The 23,310-nt window shown below is 37.1% G+C and overlaps 4 protein-coding genes across 7 annotated transcripts in view; 3 read left to right on the plus strand and 1 right to left on the minus strand.

Annotated features, from left to right (window-relative positions):
- The first annotated feature begins 414 nt into the window (after nucleotides 1-414).
- Nucleotides 415-5,995, plus strand: LOC127431526 (retinol dehydrogenase 12-like). Of its 2 annotated transcripts, none has more exons than XM_051681973.1 (7): nucleotides 415-517; nucleotides 792-907; nucleotides 2,132-2,287; nucleotides 4,424-4,528; nucleotides 4,731-4,940; nucleotides 5,477-5,663; nucleotides 5,858-5,995. In XM_051681973.1, exons 1-7 carry the CDS (start codon nucleotides 504-506, stop codon nucleotides 5,958-5,960), a joined length of 891 nt encoding a protein of 296 aa, XP_051537933.1. In that variant the 5' UTR covers nucleotides 415-503; the 3' UTR covers nucleotides 5,961-5,995. The 2 variants fall into 2 exon arrangements, with proteins under 2 accessions (XP_051537933.1, XP_051537934.1); XM_051681974.1 differs by having other exon boundaries at nucleotides 416-517; nucleotides 810-907.
- Nucleotides 5,996-7,836: 1,841 nt separating this feature from the next.
- On the plus strand, nucleotides 7,837-14,827 carry LOC127431525 (retinol dehydrogenase 12-like). Of its 2 annotated transcripts, XM_051681972.1 has the most exons (7): nucleotides 7,837-7,949; nucleotides 8,335-8,450; nucleotides 11,258-11,413; nucleotides 11,735-11,839; nucleotides 12,414-12,623; nucleotides 13,936-14,128; nucleotides 14,296-14,827. In XM_051681972.1, exons 1-7 carry the CDS (start codon nucleotides 7,936-7,938, stop codon nucleotides 14,396-14,398), a joined length of 897 nt encoding a protein of 298 aa, XP_051537932.1. In that variant the 5' UTR covers nucleotides 7,837-7,935; the 3' UTR covers nucleotides 14,399-14,827. The 2 variants fall into 2 exon arrangements, with proteins under 2 accessions (XP_051537932.1, XP_051537931.1); XM_051681971.1 differs by lacking the exon at nucleotides 7,837-7,949 and having other exon boundaries at nucleotides 8,260-8,450.
- Nucleotides 14,828-17,474: 2,647 nt separating this feature from the next.
- On the plus strand, nucleotides 17,475-18,994 carry LOC127431530 (protein transport protein Sec61 subunit gamma). Its single transcript, XM_051681977.1, has 4 exons — nucleotides 17,475-17,635; nucleotides 17,901-18,006; nucleotides 18,510-18,612; nucleotides 18,837-18,994. The coding sequence occupies exons 2-4, from the start codon at nucleotides 17,913-17,915 to the stop codon at nucleotides 18,844-18,846; spliced, it is 207 nt and encodes a 68-aa protein (XP_051537937.1). The 5' UTR covers nucleotides 17,475-17,635; nucleotides 17,901-17,912; the 3' UTR covers nucleotides 18,847-18,994.
- A 68-nt stretch (nucleotides 18,995-19,062) lies between these two features.
- Nucleotides 19,063-23,310, minus strand: part of tpk1 (thiamin pyrophosphokinase 1) — a 73,279-nt gene continuing 69,031 nt past the window's right edge. For both annotated transcript variants that reach the window (XM_051681976.1, XM_051681975.1), the window contains exon 9: nucleotides 19,063-19,210. In XM_051681976.1, the coding sequence (XP_051537936.1) occupies nucleotides 19,071-19,210 (140 nt within the window). In that variant the 3' untranslated portion in view covers nucleotides 19,063-19,070. The remainder of the gene's footprint in view (nucleotides 19,211-23,310) is intronic.

The raw sequence follows: 23,310 nt of genomic DNA on the forward strand, positions 1-23,310 counted from the left end.
GGTTTGGACACAGGTGCTCCACTAGCTTGGCTGGAAACTACCTGATTTTTTCATGATGAAAGATTGAACAGACTTTCCCATAATTCAAGATCTAACAGTTTTTGCAACACTACTCATTGGAATCAGTGTGTAGATTTTGGCTGTTATAAGGTTCACTTGATTCAACTGTGGTTGCTTGAAGCTATTTATGCGAAATTAAAAAGGAGTTCCTTTGTCAAAATACAGCTTTTGCTTTAATGGTTTAGGAAGAAAAGTCCTGTAAAATCAAGTGAAACATTTTGCCAGTGACTTTCCCAGAATTTCTTCATGTGGAATATAAAGAGTGATTTATTTTGCATGCCAAACAAGATCAATTCGTTCTGACCTCCAAAGAAGAAAGGGGATTTTGTGTCTGTCCTCCTTATTCAAGTACAAATGACGCCCGAGCATTTCTCTTAACACTCATGAGTTGCTTTGAAAGAGATCATTCTTGCTGGTAAATATTTTATAAAACTAGTGGGAAAATGAATGTCTTCAGGTAAGGATGCTTTTGTACTTTTTGTAAAACTTAATCAAAACTAATGTTATGTTTAATAAATTAAATTATTAAGAGCATGCATTAAAAGTTTCCTTTTAATACATATACTGTAAATGGTTATAATTTGATGTCTTTTTGTCTTTCAAGAGCTTTGTATATTGCTATTATTCTTTTTAAAAATGTAAATTTTAAGTTTAAAAACTGAAAACACTTATTCTATGGTTATGAATTGAAATATAAGTTGAAACACATTTAAAAATTGAAACACTTTCAGGGGGCTTTTCATCAACAGCTGGTCATCTGATGTTCAGCTTGATGGGAAAACTGCTATAGTGACTGGAGCAAACACTGGTATTGGGAAAGAAACAGCGAGAGACCTGGCAAAGCGGGGTGGGTACTGAAGCCAAATCAACATTCACTATGGAAATAACACACTGAGCTTTCTTTTCTTAGAGGATATAATGAAATATATTAGATGTGACTGTGCACAACCTTTTGGTCGAAAATAGCCAGGATTTGTTTTTCAGCTATTTGCTGAAAACAAATTAATAGCTTTGGTCAGTTGTTCAAAGAATAGTCATTCTTCAGTGAAATTTAACAAAACTTGTCATCAGACCCTTCAAACTTATTTTTCCATTGAAAATCTGGTTGTTTTATACATTTAATTTCTTCAATATGCTTTAAAGCAATAGTTCTCCCATAAATTACAATTATGTCATCATTTACTCACCCTCATTTTGTTCCAAACTCATATGACTTTTCTGTGTAACACAGTAGGAGATATTACACAGCAATGTGAGCCTCAGTCACCATTTACTTTCAGTGCATCTTTTTTCCATATTAGTGAACAGTGATTGAATCTAAAAAAAAAATATTTCACTGTAAAAAATGATTTTACCTTTTAGTTATTATAACTTAAAATGTAGAGTTAGAATAACTGCCCTGGATTGATCTTGCTCAGATAACCCAACTATCCAAGTTTTTGTTGGCTGAACTTGTGATAAGTTATTAAACTTAGAAAAACTATTTAGCTGAAATCAAAAATATAAGTCAAGAGAACAAGGCACATCATCATGACGTATTCGGATTTCTAACACACACTACATTATGAATAAATTATGCAAATAACAGTGTTACTGTCTTTTACTGTTGCTGCTTGTTTTTACGCTGTTGGTTGTTGTGTTTGTTGTCACTTTCAGTTATTTTTCATGTAGCAATAATTTAAAGCTCATCTTTTCACTCAGTGATGTTTTTGATGATTGTGTTTGATGAAAGTGTGTCTCCTTGACAAGCTTAAGTCTGAATATGATAGAGGGATCAAATGTTGGTCTCTGATTTACCATTAAATGGCATATTATTTTACCTCTGACAATGGGATAGCCCTAACTGCTTTTATGATAATCAATATTAAATTATAAGTAATTTAACTTTTATATTCAGTTTGAATTGAATTAGAATGAAGTTGATTGAACCAAGAATGTCATATTTACTTAAATTACTAAGTTATATTGATTTAAGTCAACTTTGTGTTCTGTGTAAACAGCTTTCCCTCCTACGTTTGCTGTATTGAAAGCGAGTTGGCTTTATTTAGCTGATCTTTATGTAACTGTGTAGGGGCACGGGTGATCCTGGCCTGCAGAGACATGGTGAAAGCTGAACAAGCCGCCAGTGACATCAGCAGAGAAGTGGAAAATGCTACAGTCATGGCTCGTCAACTGGATCTGGCCGACACCAAATCCATCTGTGACTTTGCTGAGTTGATTTACAACAGTACGTTATGACTGACTATTTTTTGTATGATACACTTTATTAGATGTGTACTGTGGCCCCAAGCAGTTTAAGACACTTAAGCTACATTTAAAATATCTGAATGTCATTGCATCATAGAACGAAATATCAACGTAAGTGTCCTTTATTTAAAAGATAGCACAAGTATGCTTTTTGAGCAAAACATTTCATAAAACACTTGTTAAAACAATAGATATACTGTTAAAAAAAGAAGACAATAAAAATATTTGGACACTATGGCCCCATTTACACCTTTTACATGCGTTTTTGGTGATTGGATCGCTATGGGATAGCACTTGACCTCATTAAATGATAGGTGCAAATGCACCCAAGACCCACTGTGATCGGATCACTGAAACCACATGTGGTCAGGGACCTCATTCAACGAAGGTGTAAATGAAAATGCGTTTTCACTATCCGGTTACAACTATGTAAGTTATTACTTAGTGATAAGGTTACATTACAGTCATCCATTGTTAAAGTGCTTTGCTGTGGGTTCTTGCCTTTTTCTGTTTTGAATGGTGGCCAAGAAGTGTACAACAGTGAACAAATAAAAGCTGAAAACACAAAGGGAATAAGCCACATCAAAATTGATAGAAAATAAATATTTTTAAGCACTATATTTTAAGCCGCGTTCCAGTCTGACTCAATACATGGGTGATCATGAGGCTGCTCGGAAGATGCAGGGAGCTGCTAGTCCCACTGCAAGTCACTACAAGAGTTCCCTGGTCAACACATCACAAGAGAGCACTGACCGAGGAACTGAGCATTTATACGACCTAAATACAGACCATTTTCTCGGGAGCGGGACACCTTGTAAGAGTTGCCGGTACGCAAGAATAGCTGCAGGTACAGTGACTTCATTTTCGCATTATTGCCCGGTGTGGATTCGAGCAAATGTTGATGAAATAATGTACATTGAGATCTGGTATAAACCCAATCAGTAATTGGCCAGAGCACTTAAAGGGGTCATGACATGAGTAGTCAAATTTTCCTTCATTTTTTGACATATTAGAGGTCATTGTACTATAAAAACCTACTGTAAGTTTCAGAACTCAAATTTCCTCCTTACTGCTAAAAGAGCATTTGTTGAATCCAAGCTGCCAAAACGACTCGTTCTCTACTTCCTCCCAATTGTGATGTCACACTGTGGTAGACATTTGCATCTGACCACCTCCACAACACATCAATGCCTACATTAGCTTTAATCACTTCAGTAGCCCGTCCAGTAGCGGAAAACAGTGAGATGGGAAGGAGAGAGAGCAGGTCAGTTAAGAGCAGAGAGCCAATCTTAACAATGGGTGTGTACTGTCAAGTCTTAAAGGAGAAGCAGCACCAAAACCGAGCGTTTCTGACATTTTTTTTTTTTTTTTTTTTACAAATATATGATTGTTTACTATTTTTTCCCCCTTACTTACTATTTTTACTATTATAAGTGAACCTCGGGTAACTTTGACAGGATTTCTATCTGATCACAGTGGAGCGCATTTGACTGCGAGGTGTAAATACAATCCAGCTAAGAATATCCAGATACTATCCGGATATGTAACGCATGTTAATGCAAGGTGTAAACTGAACATGTCCATAGTTAATGTGATGAACTCCACTTTGATAAGATGCCTGTGTGAACTTGAGTGTGAGAAATCACATTGGGACCAGTTGGTTAAATAAATAAAACTACTGAGTGGTGGTGGTGTAGTGAACTAAAGCACTGAACTGATAAGCAGAAGGTTGTTGGTTCAATCCCCACAGCCACCACCATTGTGTCCTTGAGCAAAGCACTTAACTCCAGGTTGCTCCAGGGGAATTGTCCCTGTAATCAGGGCACTGTAAGCTGCTTTGGATAAAAGCATCTGCCAAATGCATTAATGTAAATTATTGCAAAAATGGCTCAGAAAAGTGAAGTTAGTTCTGAGAAAAGATCTTGTATTATTTGTTTGATATTTTGTTAATCATATTGAGACATTTTTAAACCTTAAGTGTCCAAGTCCTTTTGGGGGGCTCTGTATGTGCAATGCATATAATGTGTTGGTGCCCCTTCAAAATGACTTCATACATGCTCTGGTTTAATTCTGACCAGATCTTTTAAAATAAATAAAATATTACTTTTTGTTTCAGCTGAAAAATCTTTACATTTGCTGATTAATAATGCTGGAGTGGCAATCTGTCCATACTCCACAACAGCAGACGGTTTTGAGACACAGTTTGGAGTCAATCATTTAGGTATTATAAATTACACTTTTCATCCTTATTGAATCTGCATTGTGATATAGAGTGTAAGAAAACATCAAAGCTATTCTCTGTAAGCTATTTATCTGTATTTCTTATATCATATATTCCTTATTTGTTGTATAGCTATAGAGATTGTTGTTCACACTTGAAATGCATTCAGAGATGAAGATGAATGACTCCTTTTCTTCTTCAGGACATTTCTTTCTCACATTTCTCCTTATGGATCTGTTGAAGCATTCAGCTCCTTCTAAAGTGATTAATGTCTCCTCATTGGCTCACTCCATGGGAAATATCCACTTTGTGGACCTGAACAGCAAGAAAAGCTATCATCCTGTGAAGGCCTACGTGCAGAGCAAGCTGGCCAATGTACTCTTCACACGAGAGCTTGCCACAAGAGTGGAGGGTAAGAGCATAATTTGATGAGACACACACACACACACACACACACACACACACACACACACACACACACACATACACACATATGCTGTATATAGTGGGGTCCAAAGGTCTGGAATCCCAATTCTGGGATCTTTTTAATATAACACCTTTAAAAATTATGAAAGTGTACATGGAAAAGGACTAAAGTGTTGTAGTTTAAGCAGTTGTACAATGAAAATCCAAATATGTGTTCAAGGGAACAGTGAAACATAAGCAGCATTGTTTAGACTGATACAGCTGCTGGCAAGGCTGGGCTTCCAAATAATTGCATTGCTAATGCATTAGTATGGTATCCCAACATGAGTGTCCCATGTCTTACCCACAAGAAATCTGGTATTAAGGCAACAACAGCATTCTTGCACACTGCATATTCTGACTGCTTTTGTCCATTAATAACATTCATGGTCTTAGGCTATCACATAAAATGGAAGCCAGCTTCTCATTTCACTTACTAGACTTATTAAATGCTGATTATCATGCGGTCCTCTTTCTTTGCAGAGACGGGGGTGAGTGTGTATGCTGTGGACCCAGGCTTAGTGAAGACAGACCTCATCAGACATATGAAGAAGTCTCTGCAGTTCTTTGTGAAGACATTTGGGTTTCTGATAAAAACTCCCGCAGAGGGCGCATACACCATCCTGTATTGTGCTCTTACCCCAGACCTGCCCACTGGCGCCTACTACAGGTTTGTTAGAGCTACTTCAAGTGGTGCTAGCCTGTTGCACTCGTAAACTCCATGAAAGCCACAAAAAGATATTACAAGTTTTACTGGCTATCTTTTTTATGTAGGCCTACTTAATTTGGCAGCAACCAAGAGAAATGAAATTTCCACACATTAATGTGTAATAAAGTAATTATTTCTCTAAAAATCTCTCACAGTAACTGTGCTCTGGCTTCATGCTCAAGAGCAGCTAATGATGACAACACTGCGAGCAGACTGTGGGCTGCCAGCTGCCACCTGCTGGGGATTCGTTGGAGATGAAATGACTTCCTCCACAGCCTTATTTCACACTATTTCCCTTATTGAGTTTCCTTATACCCCGGTTTGTCTATATTAGCCCAACTGAGTCTTCTTTCAATGCCTCTGCACATATATAATACCAGTATTTTATCGGTTATTGGTTATGGGTTCAGACTGTTCCTGACTTTGGTCATCTGATGATGAAACTGTAAAGAGTGTAAAAGACTAGAGTTGAGCAAAATAGTATTTTTTGTCTGTATTAAGAAAATATTCAACAAGAAACAGAACATAGCAGACTACTAAAAAAGGTTACATGATAAATAAATGATACATAAAAACAGTGAAATAATCATAACTTTGATATTATACACATCTAATACATTTAACCCTTGTGCGTCAATAAAAAAAAAAGTTAGTGGTCCTCAGAGGTCAAAAATGTCCGTGTCAAAAAACTGCCATAATAATATTATATATTAATATTATTTTATATATTATTGTAATTGTTTTTATGAAAAAAAAAAAAAAATTAAATTATTTTCCATAATGATATGGGGAATTATTATTATTATTATTTTGATTATCACACTCTGGAATATGTCAATGATTAGCAACAACATTGATTTTGATGCATTATTATTTTTTGTGCAGTGTCAGATTAAAAAAAAAAAAAACTCACTCAGGACCTTAGAGGACAAAAATGTCCATGTCAAAAAACTGCCATAAAAATATTATATATTAATATTATTTTCCACTTTCACTGATTTAGATTTTTTTTAACCAACATCAGTCCTGATCATAACTACCAAATATTCATTCATTTTCAGGATTTTAACCCTTTAAATGCCAGTTTGTTTACATAATGCCACTGTTGTTTTTACACACACACATACACACAAATTTCTCAATACACATGTACAAAACACACTCTGACATCCATACCAACACACCCACACAATTTTAACTGCATCATTTATTCAATTGGCCTGCAGTGCACTATAATACAACAAACAGAAAATAGGAAAAAAGCATGTATTTGCTCCATAGGCTAAACATAAGAAAAATGGCACCATCTGGTGGAAAATATAAAAAATTTACATTTTGAAACCAGGGCTCCGGAATGAAAGCATAATATCATTGAATTCATGATTTTATGCTTTAATGGCACTGGGATTAAATATAGCCATTTTAATGGGTTTCAATGGGGACATTTTTGTCCTTAAGGTCCTGAGTGTAACTATTTTGTGTCCAGAGTGTATAATAGATGTATTATAGGAACTGAGGTCGAAATATCAAAGTTCCCCCCAAAATATACACCTTTAACAAAATGTATACAGTTGGCATTAATACAGCCAAAATTATCGAAAAAACAAAAATGAAAAAGACAAAAATGTCCCTAAGGTCGCACAAGGGTTAAACACTTCTACACAAAACGATTAAAGAGATATGTGCATGTTTATTGACCTATTTCCCTTCATTGAATAAAGTATCATACCTAAAATAACACTGAAAAAATAGTGAATCTGTTATCTATCTATCTATCTATCTATATATCCATCCATCCATCCATCCATTGTGTTGTCAATAGTTTGTAGAGAAACATCCGACTGGCGCAACGAGGACATCTAGTGGACGTAGGTGTCTTTAATTTGCACATTTTGGATTCGGTTTTAAATGGCTGACGTAATTGGATTGTGTGGTGTGTTGACGTCTAGCGGAATGTCCTGCATTGCAAAATAAACTGTTAATAACTTAATTGAAGTTCAAGAGAAAAATAGTGTGGGTGTACATTATGTCCGCCAAGTCATGCAAGCTGCGGGTGCACGACAGCATCACATTCTTTACATTGACCTCAGACGTGTTTCATTGGCCAGAAGACAGTGCTCTGGAGGGGAGGGGCTTGGATCCGGACTGCATAGTAATATGTCATTCATAAAATGACAGAACGCTAGAGTAGAGCACCACAGTTTTCTGGGGGAAACTTGCCAATAGTGGAACAATGCACTCAATAAGGTAGGCAATTCTTTGTTTTCATGGATTTCTTTTCTTTCATTCAGCCTCTATGGAAAATGAAGTTACTTTCAGAAGCATCTATAATTATTGTGACATTTATAGATGTTCTTTGGCGCTTGCGATATTTTGAAACATGACGAAAAAGTTACCCACAAATACCAATTATTGATTTATTTACCATAAGCTATTACATTTTTGATTATACTAGTTGACAATGTTTAGTTAGTAGACAGATTATTTCCTTTACTTCAAAATTCACCTTAAGAATGATCTGAGTTTTGTCAGTTTTGTCTTATCCAAAATGTATTTAACCATTTGTTTATTTTAAAATGAAAGCTGTCCATCTGCAAACACGTGCATTCTATCTGTCTTTTATCAACTCCAGAAATTTCTTCTGTGGTCAGTGGAGTTCTTCTGTAAGACTTGATGATAGAACAGTCATAATAACAGGAGCGAATACAGGCATAGGCAAAGAGACTGCTAGGGATCTTGCAAAAAGAGGTAAGAATATAAAGAATTTCAGCATGATATGTTCACTATACCAATACCTGATGTAGATGAAATATTATTGAATATTTACCTATAAATGACTTTGTTACACAACAATTTTTCAGGATACACTTCCTCTTAACTCAGACTTGACCTTTATTACGAAAACGCTCTGTATGATCTTATTTGATCCATTCATTGCACATGTAAAGCTCTTTGTGGATGTGGATGTCAACCTGTTAAAGGACAAAACCGTCTATGTTGCAACTTGTCAGAGAACACAAAGAAAAATGTAATCTAATTAGAATTACGGGGCAAATTGTTCTATTTGTACTCATGTTCTCTGCCGCAGACATATTCATTTTCAATCTAGTTTATTTAGTACATGTCTAAAACATTAGTTCACCCAAAAATGAAACTTCTGTCATTACTTACTCACCCTCATATCATTCCATACCCGTATGACTTTCTTGCTTCTGTGAAACACAAAAAGGGAAACTTTGAAGGCTTTTTTCCCAAAATATATTTATTGGCATTTTGTGCAGATACAACATCTTGTATATATAAAAATGAAATAAACCACAGCTCTGCTCCCTCCCCCCCCCCCAATCTCCTCTGTCCCTAATGCCCAAGGACAACCACACAACACATACAAGTACAAATAACAATAACAATACTATAAGTGTAATAGTTAAATGATACAATAAATGTACAATACAATTCAATACAATACAAAATAAAATAATAATAATAATAAACAAAATAAATATATAGTTAATCCTCATCTGCATTTTCAAGTGACAGATCAAAGGTATCAGTATAATTTAACAAAGGTTTCCATATTTTATGAAAGGTTTTTAAAGACCCTTTTAAAGAAAACTGATTTTTTCCAGCTTTAAACACAAGAGAATTTCTTTTACCCATCTATCATATGAAGGAGGGGATTCATGTTTCCACTTAAAGAATGAGCCTCCTGGCCAATAGTGTGGTGAAAGCAACAACCTCTTGTATTTTTGAAGGCAAATTAGGCTTAAAAGGAATTCCAAACAGAGCTGTAAAAGGGGTTGGAGTGGCTGATATATTAAAGGTTTTTTCAAAAGACTCAAATAATTTAGACCAAAACTCTGTCAGTACTGGACAGGAACAGAACATGTGAGTGTGATTGGCTGGAGATTGTCTGCACCTATTGCAAATGTCACTTCTGTCTGGGTATATTTTGGCTAGTCTGGCATTGGTGTAGTGTACTCTATGAAGAATATTGCATTGTATCAAACTGTGCCGGGCACATACTGTATAGAGGAAGAATGTACTATATCAATTATATAATCCCACTCTATTTCATGTATAGTGACCCCCAGCTGTTCCCAGGTATTTTTGTTCCCAGGTATTTTTGAGTGAAATAGAGGGGTCAGGATTTAATGAATCTATTAATTCACAAATAACAGAGATTAACCCTTTTCTGTCTGAGCTAAGAGAGAGAAGGGTGTCCATTTTAGAATCAGAAGGGAGATTAGGAAACTGGGGAAACTGACTTTGTACAAAATGTCTGATCTGAAAGAAGCGAAAAAGATGCGTTTTAGGAAGCTCAAACTTTTCTGACAATTCTGAAAAGGATAAAAATATTCCTTTATCATAAAGGTCCTTGATGGTACTGAGACCCCTAGAAGACCAGTCACGAAAAACTGGATCAGAACATGATGGTAGAAAAGATAAATGGTTTTAAACTCTAGGAGCCAGAGCTGACAGTCTGATTAACCCAAAATGCTTCCTAAATTGAACCCATATTTTAAGAGTATTGGCCACTACTAAACTGTCTGAGACATTTTTACTATTTATAGGAAGCTGAGAGCAAATCACCGAATGAAGGGAGAATTTTGAGGATGACAATTCCATTCGGGCCCAAACAGAATGTTCAGGAACTCTTGAGGAGCTGGTACAATACAAAAGCTTATTGATATTACAGGCCCAGTAATATTGTTGAAAATTTGGTAAAGTGAGGCCCCCAACTTTGAAGACTTTTAACTGGTTATTTTTGCATATAATAAATAGGGACTGGGGCTTTCAAGCTTCAAAAATAATGCAAAAGCACCATAAATTTGTCTATATGACTCATGCATTATATTCCAAGTCTTCTGAAGCCAAACAATAGTTTTATGTGTGGAATGCTTGGGAAAAAAAAAACAACCAGTATAATTCTTCAAAATGTCCCCATTTGTGTTACATGGCAGAAAGAAAGTAATACGGGTTTGGAACAGCATGAGGGTGAGTACATAATGACAAAACGTTTGGTTTAACTATTCCGCAGCCTTCAAGTTACTTGATTCTGTGACGAAAAGTTAAATTTTAGCCAGTGTTTCGATGTCACATGTGATGCAGCAAATGTGAACCTAAACAGCATATATTTCATCTTAAAAACTGACAGGCTCTCGAAAGCTCTGAATGCATGCTGATAAATAAATGACAGGAATACAATACTATCTGCCAGAGAGAGGTAAAACTGTACACTTTCCCACATGGACCCACTGGATTCCAACAAAGAGACTCTGATGCTTGCCAACCAAATTGCTCTGAATAGTATAATAGACTTTCTGCACAGTAATTACCAGGCTAACAGCTATTGTGTTAGTTCACCAGCCTAACATCCCTGTTTAGCACCAAATTAATTAGTTATGCAAGGAAATGTGCTGGAATATGTTAACAGAATTATTCAAGATCCATGAAGGATATCTACTCTCTCTCTCTCTCTCTTTTTTTTAAAATGCAACTGTTTGAGCTATGGAAAGCACATTAATATCAGCTTCTCTATGTGGCATCCTCAGGAGCTCGAGTCATCATGGCCTGTCGAGACTTGAAAAAGGCAGAGGAAGCCAGAAAAGAACTAATGGAGGATTCTGGAAACCAAAACATTGTGATCAATAAACTTGATTTATCAGATACCAAATCAATAAGGGCATTTGCAGAACTCATTAACAAAGGTGTGTTAAGACTTTTCATTACTTTAAATGCAATGCACTTTAATATGGTGACCCGAAACAATCCCAAAAGTGTTCATCATACAAAAGTGAACAAAAAAATCCAATCCCTCAAAATCAGACATTGATCAAAATTGATTAAAATGATTACCTATACATGATATATGGTTAGTTGGATTTTGATACTTGCATTGAGCATTTTCTTCTCCTGTTGTCTGTGACCCTTGAGAACAGACATGTGACCCATATCTGAGTCATGACCAGTGATCTATGACTCGTCATGTCATTTGTTAATTAGTCTTCATTCATTTTTTTGTGTTTTAGAAGAAGAGCAAGTCAACATCCTAATCAATAATGCTGGCATCATGATGTGTCCATACTCAAAAACCGCAGATGGCTTTGAGATGCAATTTGGTGTCAACCATTTAGGTAAAAAACTTGTGTTTGTTTGTATGTTTTTGTGCATACACATTTCAACTGATCCACATCTTAACCACTTACCACATGAGGGGTAGTCTAAGGAAGTCAGACTACCAGTAAAATAAAATGTCCTAATTAGTATCTAATCAATACTGCTACTTTAAACCAGTAAACCAAGTAATATGGTCAATAAAAAAACGACCTCTTTCAAATTAAGCACTAATTGTGCGTGGTTACAGACTATTTCCTTTTATAAAGCAACCTTGTTTTGCTTGACAAGTTTCAGAAGTCTTGTAATGTTAAATAATTTCTCAAACAGAGGACATAACCCTAAAATGTACATGCATGCGCCTTAATCGTTTTCCAACCCAAGTTGGTTTCCAGTTGTTTTGACTGCACTGCTCTTGCCAGGATCCAAACACTCACATAATATACTTCCTTTCTATATACATCCTTTTCCATCCATGTATTGAATCGTATACAAAAAGGTGCAGAGGCATCAACAGGACCTGCAAGACAATGAAAGGTCATGTTAGGTCAAGCAACCTCCTGACTATTTTTGTCCTCCCTAAACCTCCAATAGGACATTTTCTTCTCACCTACCTACTACTGGACCTCCTAAAGAAATCTGCCCCTGCTAGGATCATCAATGTGGCTTCTGTTGCCCATACGTGGGGCAGCATCTGTTTGGATGACATAAACAGCGAGAAAAGCTACTCTCCCCGGAGGGCTTACGGGCAGAGCAAACTAGCGAACATACTCTGCACACATTCGTTGGCCAAAAGACTGCAGGGTATGTGACCTTCATAGTAAGGCTGTCCATGTCAGACTAAACATGATTATTAAGAAGACAAACTATTGTCCCATTTGCTATCTTTTGCTCCCTAACTCTGCTTTATTTGGTATACGTGTGAGGAAAATGTGACATTAACTACTCCAGATGTTTTCCCTTGTTTTGTGGCAGCTATGTAAACTATACCAAAACCAGGCACAAACAGAGATAGAGGAAGGCACTTGGTCATAATTACCTCTGGGTTTATCTCTGAGTATTTCCTTAAGAATGCAGGACTGTTGAAAGCATGTGGAGAATGTCCTGTTTTCTGTGATTTTAAAGTGATTGTTATGCCTTCGATGTGCTGCATGCAGACAACACAGTCTTCAATTTGAACCCAAAATCTAATAATAGTGGACACTTGTAATCTGTTCAGATGCCCCTTAAACAAGTTACACATAGTCTTAGTTTGCAAGACCAAAAGAAACTCCCACTATAGCTGTTAGTGCTTACAAAGTTGGAGATTTATAAATATTCTGAAGGAAAATATTTTCAATTTGGAATGTCCAATTCCCAATGCACTCTCAAGTCCTCATGGTGGCGTAGTGACTCACCTCAATCCGGGTGGTGGAGGATGAATTTCAGTTGCCTCCATGTCTGAGACCATCAATCCATGCATCTTATCACGTGGCTTGTTGAGCGTGTTACCGCGGAGACGTAGTGCGTGTGGAGGCTTCACGCTATTCTCTGTGGCATCCACGCACAACTCACCATGTGCCCCACTGAGAGTGAGAACCACATTATAGCGACCATGAGGAGGTTACCCCATGTGACTCTACCCTCCCTAGCAACCGGGCCAATTTGGTTGCTTAGGAGACCTGGCTGGAGTCACTCAGCACGCCCTGGATTCGAACTCGCGACTCCAGGGGTGGTAGTCAGCATCAATACTCACTGAGCTACCCAGGCCCCAAGGATGTTTTGTTAAACTATTAAGTTAACTCAGACAGAGATGGAAAGGACAATCATATGCTAACAAACAGTACCAAAAAGTACCATGGTACTACTGTGTTTTTTGGACATGCTACAATGGCAATACCATATCTTTTTGGACATGTACAATGGCAGTAACATAATATTTTTGAAGCATATACCATAGATGAATATGGTTTTACCATATATCTGATACCATTGAACTTTAAAAAAAAAAAGAGAATTGTACTTACGCTAAACAGAATCTAACAGAAACATTACATAATGTACAACAGACATTAGTGTGTTTGTGTGATTCGCTCTATACAGCTAATAAGGAATCATACAGTATTTCATGTTGCAGGCACAGGTGTGACTGTGTACTCCCTCCATCCTGGCGTGGTGCAGTCAGAGCTGTTTAGGAACCTCAGCAAGCCTGTGCAGATAGCAGTCAAGGTCTTCCGCCCCTTCACCAAGACCACCGTGCAGGGGGCCCAGACCACCATCTACTGTGCTGTGGAGTCAGAGCTGGACATGGAAAGCGGAGGATATTATAGGTACAGAGTATAATGGGAAATAAAACTTGATCTACCATTGCATATTTGCTTTCCCTGCACAATATACACTATACAACAATTTTACTTTACATTGGGAGTTTGTAGAGTAGAATCTGACAGTATTAATAATGTGTCATTTTAATATTGAGGATTTACCTTGTTTACAGTGACTGTGCCCCAGCGAGGTGTTCGAGAGAAGCTTCAGATGATGAAATGGCTCAGAAACTCTGGGAACTCAGCTGTCAGATGCTTGGCATCACATGGGACTGAAACACGTATAGAAAACGTCTCTCATCAGTCATAGTTATGAGAAGAGTGGAATGAAAGCTTTTGTACTAATGTCATAGACTAGAGAATGTAAACTGGATTCATACAAGCACGATGTTTTATATTGTATATTACATACTTTTTCATGTCCCCCCCCTTCCCCCCATGGCTGCATTGGTGTATGCTGTAATTGTTTGAATAGAAATATTGAAATGTGATGAATTAAAATGTATTCTGGTCTGGCAAATCCTTTTCTCGTGCATTTGCATTCAGGTTATTTCGACCCAAGAGCTGACGTCATATCCACCAGGGGTATCGCTAGGGCAAAGCCCCAAATGTTATTTGTTCGGAACTACCCAAACTGTAAAAAAGGAATTGCTGAGCAAACTTAAAGGGATAGTTCATCCAAAAATTAAAATTCTCTCATCATTTACACACACTCATGCCATCCCAGACATGTATGAATTTCTTTTTTCGGCAGAACACAAACGAAGATTTTTAGAAGAATATTTCAGCTCTGCAGGTCCATTCAATGCAAGTGAATTGTGGCTAGAACTTTGAATCTTCAGAAATCACTTAAAAGCAGCATAAATGTAATCCATACGACCACAGTGGTTAAATCCATGTCTTCTGAAGCAATATTATAGGTGTGGGTGAAAAATAAATAAATATTTAAGTCCTTTTTTTATATAAATCTCCACCTTTGAGCAGCCCTAACCAGTAGGTGGGGATATGCACAAAGAATTCAACGTGGAAAAACAAAAGAAGAGGAATGTGAAAGTGGAGATTTATGAAAAAAAAAAAAGAAAAAAAAAAAGGACTTAAATATTGATCTGTTTCTGACCCACACCTTTCATATCGCTTCTGAAGACAGATTAAACCACTGGAGTCATATGGATTACTTTTATGCTGCTTTTATGTGATTTATTGTTGATTCAAAGTTCTGGTCACCATTCACTTGCATTGTATATATGGACCTACAGAGCTGAGATATTCTTCAAAAAATCTTTGTTTGTGTTCTGCAGAAGAAAGAAAGTCATACACATCTGGGATGGCATGAGGGTGAGTATATTATGAGAGAATTTTAACTTTTGGGTGAACTTACAGCTGCGCCATCTGCTCTGTACTATTTCTGGGAGTAGTATACACCCCCCTAAAGCGGCAGACACTCTGGGAGAGGTGATTACTGCTTTTGGAAAATGTCATGAGGCATCAGTGTATTACTCCCTGCTAATTCAGAGTCTGGGGGACGGAGCTTTAACTTCTATCAAGAGATTATGGGAGAAAGATTTAAACTTGGTATTGGAGGAGGGAGTGTGGGCTAGGATTCTAAAAAACGTCAAGTCTGCATCTAAAGATGCAAGGGTCCGTCTGATGCAATTCAAGATTTTACATCGATTCTATTGGACCCCCTCTAGATTGTATCACCTTGGTCTTAAAGACACACCCACCTGCTGGCGATGCCAATCAGAAGATGGAGACACAATCCATGTTTTTTGGTGGTGTGTTAAGATCCAAGAATTTTGGTTGAAGGTTCAGAGTTTTATGTGTCACGTATTGAGCACTCAAATTTCATTTTGCCCTAGACTATGTATTTTAGGCGATGGGGCGGTAATCAATATAGGGAATAAACACATAAAAAATTGGGTCCTTACAAGTGTTATGATCGCCAGACAAATTGTTTTAAGGGGATGGAAGTCGGCTGGAGCACCCCCATTTCAGGAGTGGTGCACTGAGATGGGGAGGGTGGTGGCTTTCGAGGAAGTGTCAGTGGTTCCCAACCCTGTTCCTGGAGGCCCCACAACACTGCACATTTTGTATATCTCCCTTATCTGACACGCCCAGTTCAGGTCGTAGAATCTCCACAAATGAGCTAATGAGTTGAATCAGGTGTGTTTGATTAGGGAGATATCCAAAATGTGTAGTGTTGGGGGGCCTCCAGGAACAGGGTTGGGAACCACTGAAAGAAGACTGGGGAACTTGGATTCATTTGTTGGGAAATTGTTCTTGGAGGGCTCTCGGGGAGGGGCAGTGGAGAGAGAGGTATAGTTATAAATGTGTGTGATTATTATAATATATATATATATATATATATATATATATATATATATATATATATATATATATATATATATTTTTTTTTTTTTTTGTGTGTGTATATACTCATATGTGACCACAGAAATGTTTGTTGTGGGTCAGGGTGGGGTTGGAATTGGGAGGTGTAATATTGGGGGTTAAATGTTGATTCTATGTATATATGTTTTGCTTTTTTTTGTTTACTGTATGAATCAATAAAAAATGTTAATCACACACACACACACACACACACACAAAATATATTTTGGGATGAACTATCCCTTTAAAAATTCAATGCAACATGTCTCAACAACTGTCTTAATAATTATCCTCAGTAACATTGCTTTGTTTTGTGTCTGTGAATTTGTTTGTTCACTAAATGCAAAAATTCTTGAGACAACTAATAATATCTTGTTTAGCCAATTATCAAGTCATGACACCAGAACATTTAGTCACTATTTCAATTACTTTTATATGAAGTTAACTGTAATCTTTGCCTCTGATGCAGTAGTCGCCTCTGCCTTCCTGCAAGGCAGTACAATTGTAATAGACTCTCTCAACTGATATAGACACACAACAGACCTCAACCCTTAACACACAAACCTTAATAATGGTGACAGTCAACCAACCTTGTTATGTTAAAAGATGAGCTCCTAGTCCTAACATCGGCAGACAACTATTAACTAACAGTGCCAACAAAAACAACAACAACAGCATAAATAATGTCAGCAAAGAGCAAAATAAGCATATAAAATTAACTGCATAATTTACTCATGTTGCAATTCATGCTGAGAACTAGCATATCAGCAACTTTGTTCAACATGTTCGTTCAGACAACTCTGTTAGGCTAGTTGGGACAACATTTGGGGGAATATTGTTGGTCTAACATGTGTTTTTATGTAGAGGCAAAGAATTAACATTTCGTAGTATCCGTTTTTATCTGATCGACAGTGTGTGACCATCAAGGATGACGTAGACAAATCATTGTGTTCTAAACTCCAAGCGCTAGATAGCAGTGATCACGTCACAGTGAGGAGCAGCTGTGAGCGAGTGCGCATGCGTAAGTCTATCCGCAGTTAAATCTACGTGGCTTTACATACAGCGGAGTCAGTTTATCACATCTTGCTGAACCACACTGCTCCAGTCTTTGATTTGTCAACACAGGTGAGTGTCTTTTCCTTCAACTTTAACTTTTTAGTGGTCTGTATTTGGTTCTAAGTGATGAATGTGGTTAGAGTCTGTTTAAAGGAAGAGCATAAATTTGTTGGCCTACCGAGGACGTGGCTGATCTGAATTTTAGTGTAAACAGTAGTAGTAACAGCTACAATTACTACCCTAGTTTGATTTTATTAATGATTATTGCCTTTCAGGAGCTTCAATTAAACTTGTCAACCAACGAAAATCCTTTATTTGATTCTGTTGTTTTCAGCCTCAGCTCAACATGGATCAGGTCATGCAGTTCGTGGAGCCTAGCAGGCAGTTCGTCAAGGACTCCATCAGACTAGTCAAAAGATGCACCAAACCAGACAGAAAAGGTACGTCGAGCTCTTTCCCTTTAAATCTGTCTAATTCAGAAGGGTTGGAAGCGTGCATCAATAAACGGCCTTCCTTATGATTGTCTACCTTTTCATTCTGATAGTCTATATCAAGATATATTCCTAAATGTTGTGATTTTCGTTTGCAATAAAAGAGAAAAAAACAAACTAAGTGTAGATAAATGGATACAAATCTGATAAAGTCACATAAGCAAACTAATTCTAGTATGTGTATATACTGCACGTAATGCAAAGTAAATGCATATCTAAAAAGTGCAGTCTGTTTCTAAAGCTTTGGTCATAATTGTAGTCAATAGACTGCTTCAGGTACCACATTTACCACAGGATTTTTCAACCAGGAATACTAAAATGCCTTTGTAACTCCACTCCATCTTAAGACAACATACAGTTTTTTTTTTACTTGCCTCAAAATATTTAATATTACATGTACTGAGAAGAAATTATGCTGAAATGCATTTAAGATTTCTTTCCCTGCTTGCTAGAATTCCAAAAGATTGCCATGGCAACAGCGATAGGATTTGCCATCATGGGCTTCATTGGATTCTTCGTCAAACTCATCCACATCCCCATCAACAACATAATTGTGTAAGTTATTTATATCAACTCAGTTTTATATATTTCAACATTTAATTGCAGTAAATGCTTAAAAAAAAATCATAAAACTCTGTCTAATACTTCTAGAGTACATTAAAGCTTGTACATCATGTGGTGATTGACGCTTTGATCCTAATAGTCTTTTGTACAGATGTAAGAATACATTGTGGCATTCAGTCTTTGCTCTGTGATTAAATCAGGTCTTTTGTTTACAGTGGTGGTTGAATCAGCTACATGATGAAGCCATACAGACCCTCAGCTGCCTGAAACAGTGTTTGATGATGGACTGACTGCGGACATTTGTAAAAATCATGTTTTTTTTGTGCGTTTAACATTTATATTTGGCTGTGTTAATAAAACAAAGGTTACACCACTCATTGTCTTCATTATTAAAAGGTTATTGATGATTAAAAGGCACTTTTAAAGGCTTTGTTTGTTAGATGCATTGTTCAAAGTCTTTTAATTCCCATACTCCATAAAAGAGGCTTGTCGGTGGTGATGGTCACAAGTTTTCTGCCTTCTTTGGGGTCGTGATCCTCATACGTGTTGGATGTGCTCACTAGCTGCCCAAAAGCCAATACTTGATTGTCTGAAAATGAGAGAGAAAAAAAAGCTAAAGTAGAGTTTATGTTCTTAAAGTCTTAGGTCATCTTAAGGAAGAGTGCATCCAAAAATGAGAATTCTGTAATCAATCATTCACCCTCTTGTTGTTCCAAAACCATATGAATTTCTTTCTTCAGTGGAACACAAAAGGTGATATGCAGAATGTTAGCCATTCCCTTTGCTAACATTCATCCTAACATCTTCCTTTGAGTTCACCTGAAGAAAGTAAGTATCTGAGGCTTTTCACAAGTTTAAGGTGTGAGGATGAAAAAAAAAAAAAGCTTTTGTCTACCAAAAGCTTTTTGTGAAGTAGGAGCACACTGAATCCATTAAAGAAGTGCAGTGGTTTTAATTAAATTGGCCACCCGAGGCGTCTCACTAAACCTGCCAGGGGCACTTGTGGAGGCGTTCTAATGAGTGAACCGGGATAGAACGTGCCCTCACATAACCTGGTGGGAACGACAAAGTTTCCCTCCATCTCTGGGTCTCCCATTCATTTTGACTGCTCACTGGAAACCCCGAACAGCAACAGTGCTGTAATCTGTGTGCCAGACAGAGTTTAATGCCTCTCACTTCAATGGCCTCAGGCATCCAGAGACAAAAGCATTCATTTCTTTTGATCACTGAGCATGCCATTTCTTTTGGATAATAGGAAGCCACTCAAAATCAACGACTTAAACCTGTTGGCTGATACGTGACCAAATAATAAGGATTTTTGTTGGTGGTCCATTTAAAAGTCAGACACACTTGAGTAGTCATTTATTTGAGGCCACGGAAGTCTAGGAGAGCACATAAGATTATTTGGGCAACAGCAAGGCCTGTGAACACTGATTTTGCTCTCTTCTGCACCAACTGAAGTTTTCATATGAGAAATCATTCCAAGAAGAAAGACCTTAATATTTGAACTGGTGTTTTTCAAATCTTTAGTAAGAAAAAAAAATCATATTACCTTGCATTACATCATTTTACAACATTAGCTTCTAAACTACACAAAAACTCATTTGATCCAGCTACTTTTTAATTAACCCTTTCCTTGCCACAATTGGGTCTATGGTGAGCTCGTAGTGACCCCCAGCGACGAAACTGTGTATTGCAACACCCTCAAGATTTTCAACATATTTGAATATACCACAAAACTGTATGTGCTTTTGACTATTGAAATGAAATATATATGCTTTAAAATTTGGTATAAGCTACACCTTAGCTAAGAATGACTGACATTTTTTAAATTTTTTTTATCCCTTTTGAATTGTTTATTTTTTTATTATTAAGGGGCAATATTAACATTTTTAGCTATTTCTTTTTAACCATATAAAACGCAGAGTGCCATCATTTTCGTCAAACAATTTAATTTAATCAAACCATTAATATTAATTCTCAGTCTAACCATTAGAATTACTAATAAAATCAACATCAACTCATAAAATCAACATTATATGGAATATCTGTATAACAATGAAATAATAATAATAATAATAATATATATATATATATATAAATATTTATACACAAATTTCAGTGAGTGATAGAAAGAGAGATGCACTCACTGTACTGGCTTTAGTTTGTCACTTGTGTTGAACTACTCAAGCGTGCCACGATGATAAGAATGAGGACAACTTCAACCAAACAAGAGATGTTAAGTATTGATATACTTGACTGGATTTTGCCTCTGTTAAGCAGTCATTTTTAGTGAGTAAAAGAGAGAGAGAGAAATCAAACGGTAAAGCCTCACAGCTGTAATCACCTGCAATTCACAATTTGACAAGTGATGGCGACAAAGCCCTTTGACATTATAAGCGTTGCATAGGCTGCTACTTACAGGTGCATCTCAATAAATTAGAATGTCGTGGAAAAGTTCATTTATTTCAGTAATTCAACTCAAATTGTGAAACTTGTGTATTAAATAAATTCAGTGCACACAGACTGAAGTAGTTTAAGTCTTTGGTTCTTTTAATTGTGATGAGTTTGGCTCACATTTAACAAAAACCCACCAATTCACTGTCTCAAAAAATTAGAATACATCATAAGACCAATAAAAAAAATGTTTTTAGTGAATTGTTGGCCTTCTGGAAAGTATGTTCATCTACTGTATATGTACTCAATACTTGGTAGGGGCTCCTTTTTGCTTTAATTACTGCCTCAATTTGGCGTGGCATGGAGGTGATCAGTTTGTGGCACTGCTGAGGTGGTATGGAAGCCCAGGTTTCTTTGACAGTGGCCTTCAGCTCATCTGCATTTTTTGGTCTCTTGTTTCTCATTTTCCTCTTGACAATACCTCAGGTCTGGTGAGTTTGCTGGCCAGTCAAGCACACCAACACCATGGTCATTTAACCAACTTTTGATGCTTTTGGCAGTGTGGGCAGGTGCCAAATCCTGCTGGAAAATGAAATCAGCATCTTTAAAAAGCTGGTCAGCAGAAGGAAGCATGAAGTGCTCCAAAATTTCTTGGTAAACGGGTGCAGTGACTTTGGTTTTCAAAAAACACAATGGACCAACACCAGCAGATGACATTGCACCCCAAATCATCACAGACTGTGGAAACTTAACACTGGACTTCAAGCAACTTGGGCTATGAGCTTCTCCACCCTTCCTCCAGACTCTAGGACCTTAGTTTCCAAATGAAATACAAAACTTGCTCTCATCTGAAAAGAGGACTTTGGAACACTGGGCAACAGTCCAGTTCTTCTCCTCCTTAGCCCAGGTAAGACGCCTCTGACGTTGTCTGTGGTTCAGGAGTGGCTTAACAAGAGGAATACGACAACTGTAGCCAAATTCCTTGACATGTCTGTGTGTGGTGGCTCTTGAGGCCTTGACCCCAGCCTCAGTCCATTCCTTGTGAAGTTCACCCAAATTCTTGAATCGACTTTTGCTTGACAATCCTCATAAGGCTGCGGTTCTCTCGGTTGGTTGTGTATCTTTTTCTTCCACACTTTTTCCTTCCACTCAACTTTCTGTTAACATGCTTGGATACAGCACTCTGTGAACAGCCAGCTTCTTTGGCAATGAATGTTTGTGGCTTACCCTCCTTGTGAAGGGTGTCAATGATTGTCTTCTGGACAACTGTCAGATCAGCAGTCTTCCCCATGATTGTGTAGCCTAGTGAACCAAACTGAGAGACCATTTTGAAGGCTCAGGAAACCTTTGCAGGTGTTTTGAGTTGATTAGCTGATTGGCATGTCACCATATTCTAATTTTTTGAGACAGTGAATTGGTGGGTTTTTGTTAAATGTGAGCCAAAATCATCACAATTAAAAGAACCAAAGACTTAAACTACTTCAGTCTGTGTGCATTGAATTTATTTAATACACGAGTTTCACAATTTGAGTTGAATTACTGAAATAAATGAACTTTTCCACGACATTCTAATTTATTGAGATGCACCTGTATATCCTCCGACTGTATAGAGAAACGGTCTCTTACAGACGGATCTTTATGTTAAACAGCATTCACTTTCAGCCAGTTTAATCTTCAACATCAATTCCAGTCGTAATATTAGGCTTTTTAACAGGTATGTCATTCTCTTTAATGTTTCTTATAATATAGCAACACTACACATGGTCAGTGTCACAGAGTGCAGAGTCTAAAACATTTCTGCTTCACTTAAAATAATAAAGTTTCTATGTTTTATTATTGTTTCAAACTCTTAAAACATGTTATTTATTTTCAGGTTTAAAGAGATAGTTCACCCAAAAATGAAAATCATCTCCTCATGCCATCCCAGACTTTCTTTCATCTGCAGAACACAAACAAAGATTTTTAGAAGAATATTTCAGCTCTGTAGTTCCATAAGTAAACAGCGATCAGGCCTTTGAAGCTCCAAAAATCAGATAAAGTCAGCATAAACATAATCCTTCAGACTCCCTTGGTTTAATCAATGTCTTCTGAAGCGGTCCAGTTGGTTTGAGGTGAGGAATAGACCAAAATGTAACTCCTTTTTCACCATACATCTTGACAGCAGTCTCCTTAGTGATCATTATTTCAAGCTCAATTACACTTCCTATAGTGCCATCTAGCGCTCTGTACATGCATCAAGCACTAGGAAGTATAATCGAGCTTGAAATCATGATCGCGCCTACAGACTGCAAT

Source organism: Myxocyprinus asiaticus, chromosome 41 (assembly GCF_019703515.2).
Source record: "Myxocyprinus asiaticus isolate MX2 ecotype Aquarium Trade chromosome 41, UBuf_Myxa_2, whole genome shotgun sequence".
NCBI classification, from domain to species: Eukaryota; Metazoa; Chordata; class Actinopteri; order Cypriniformes; family Catostomidae; genus Myxocyprinus; species Myxocyprinus asiaticus.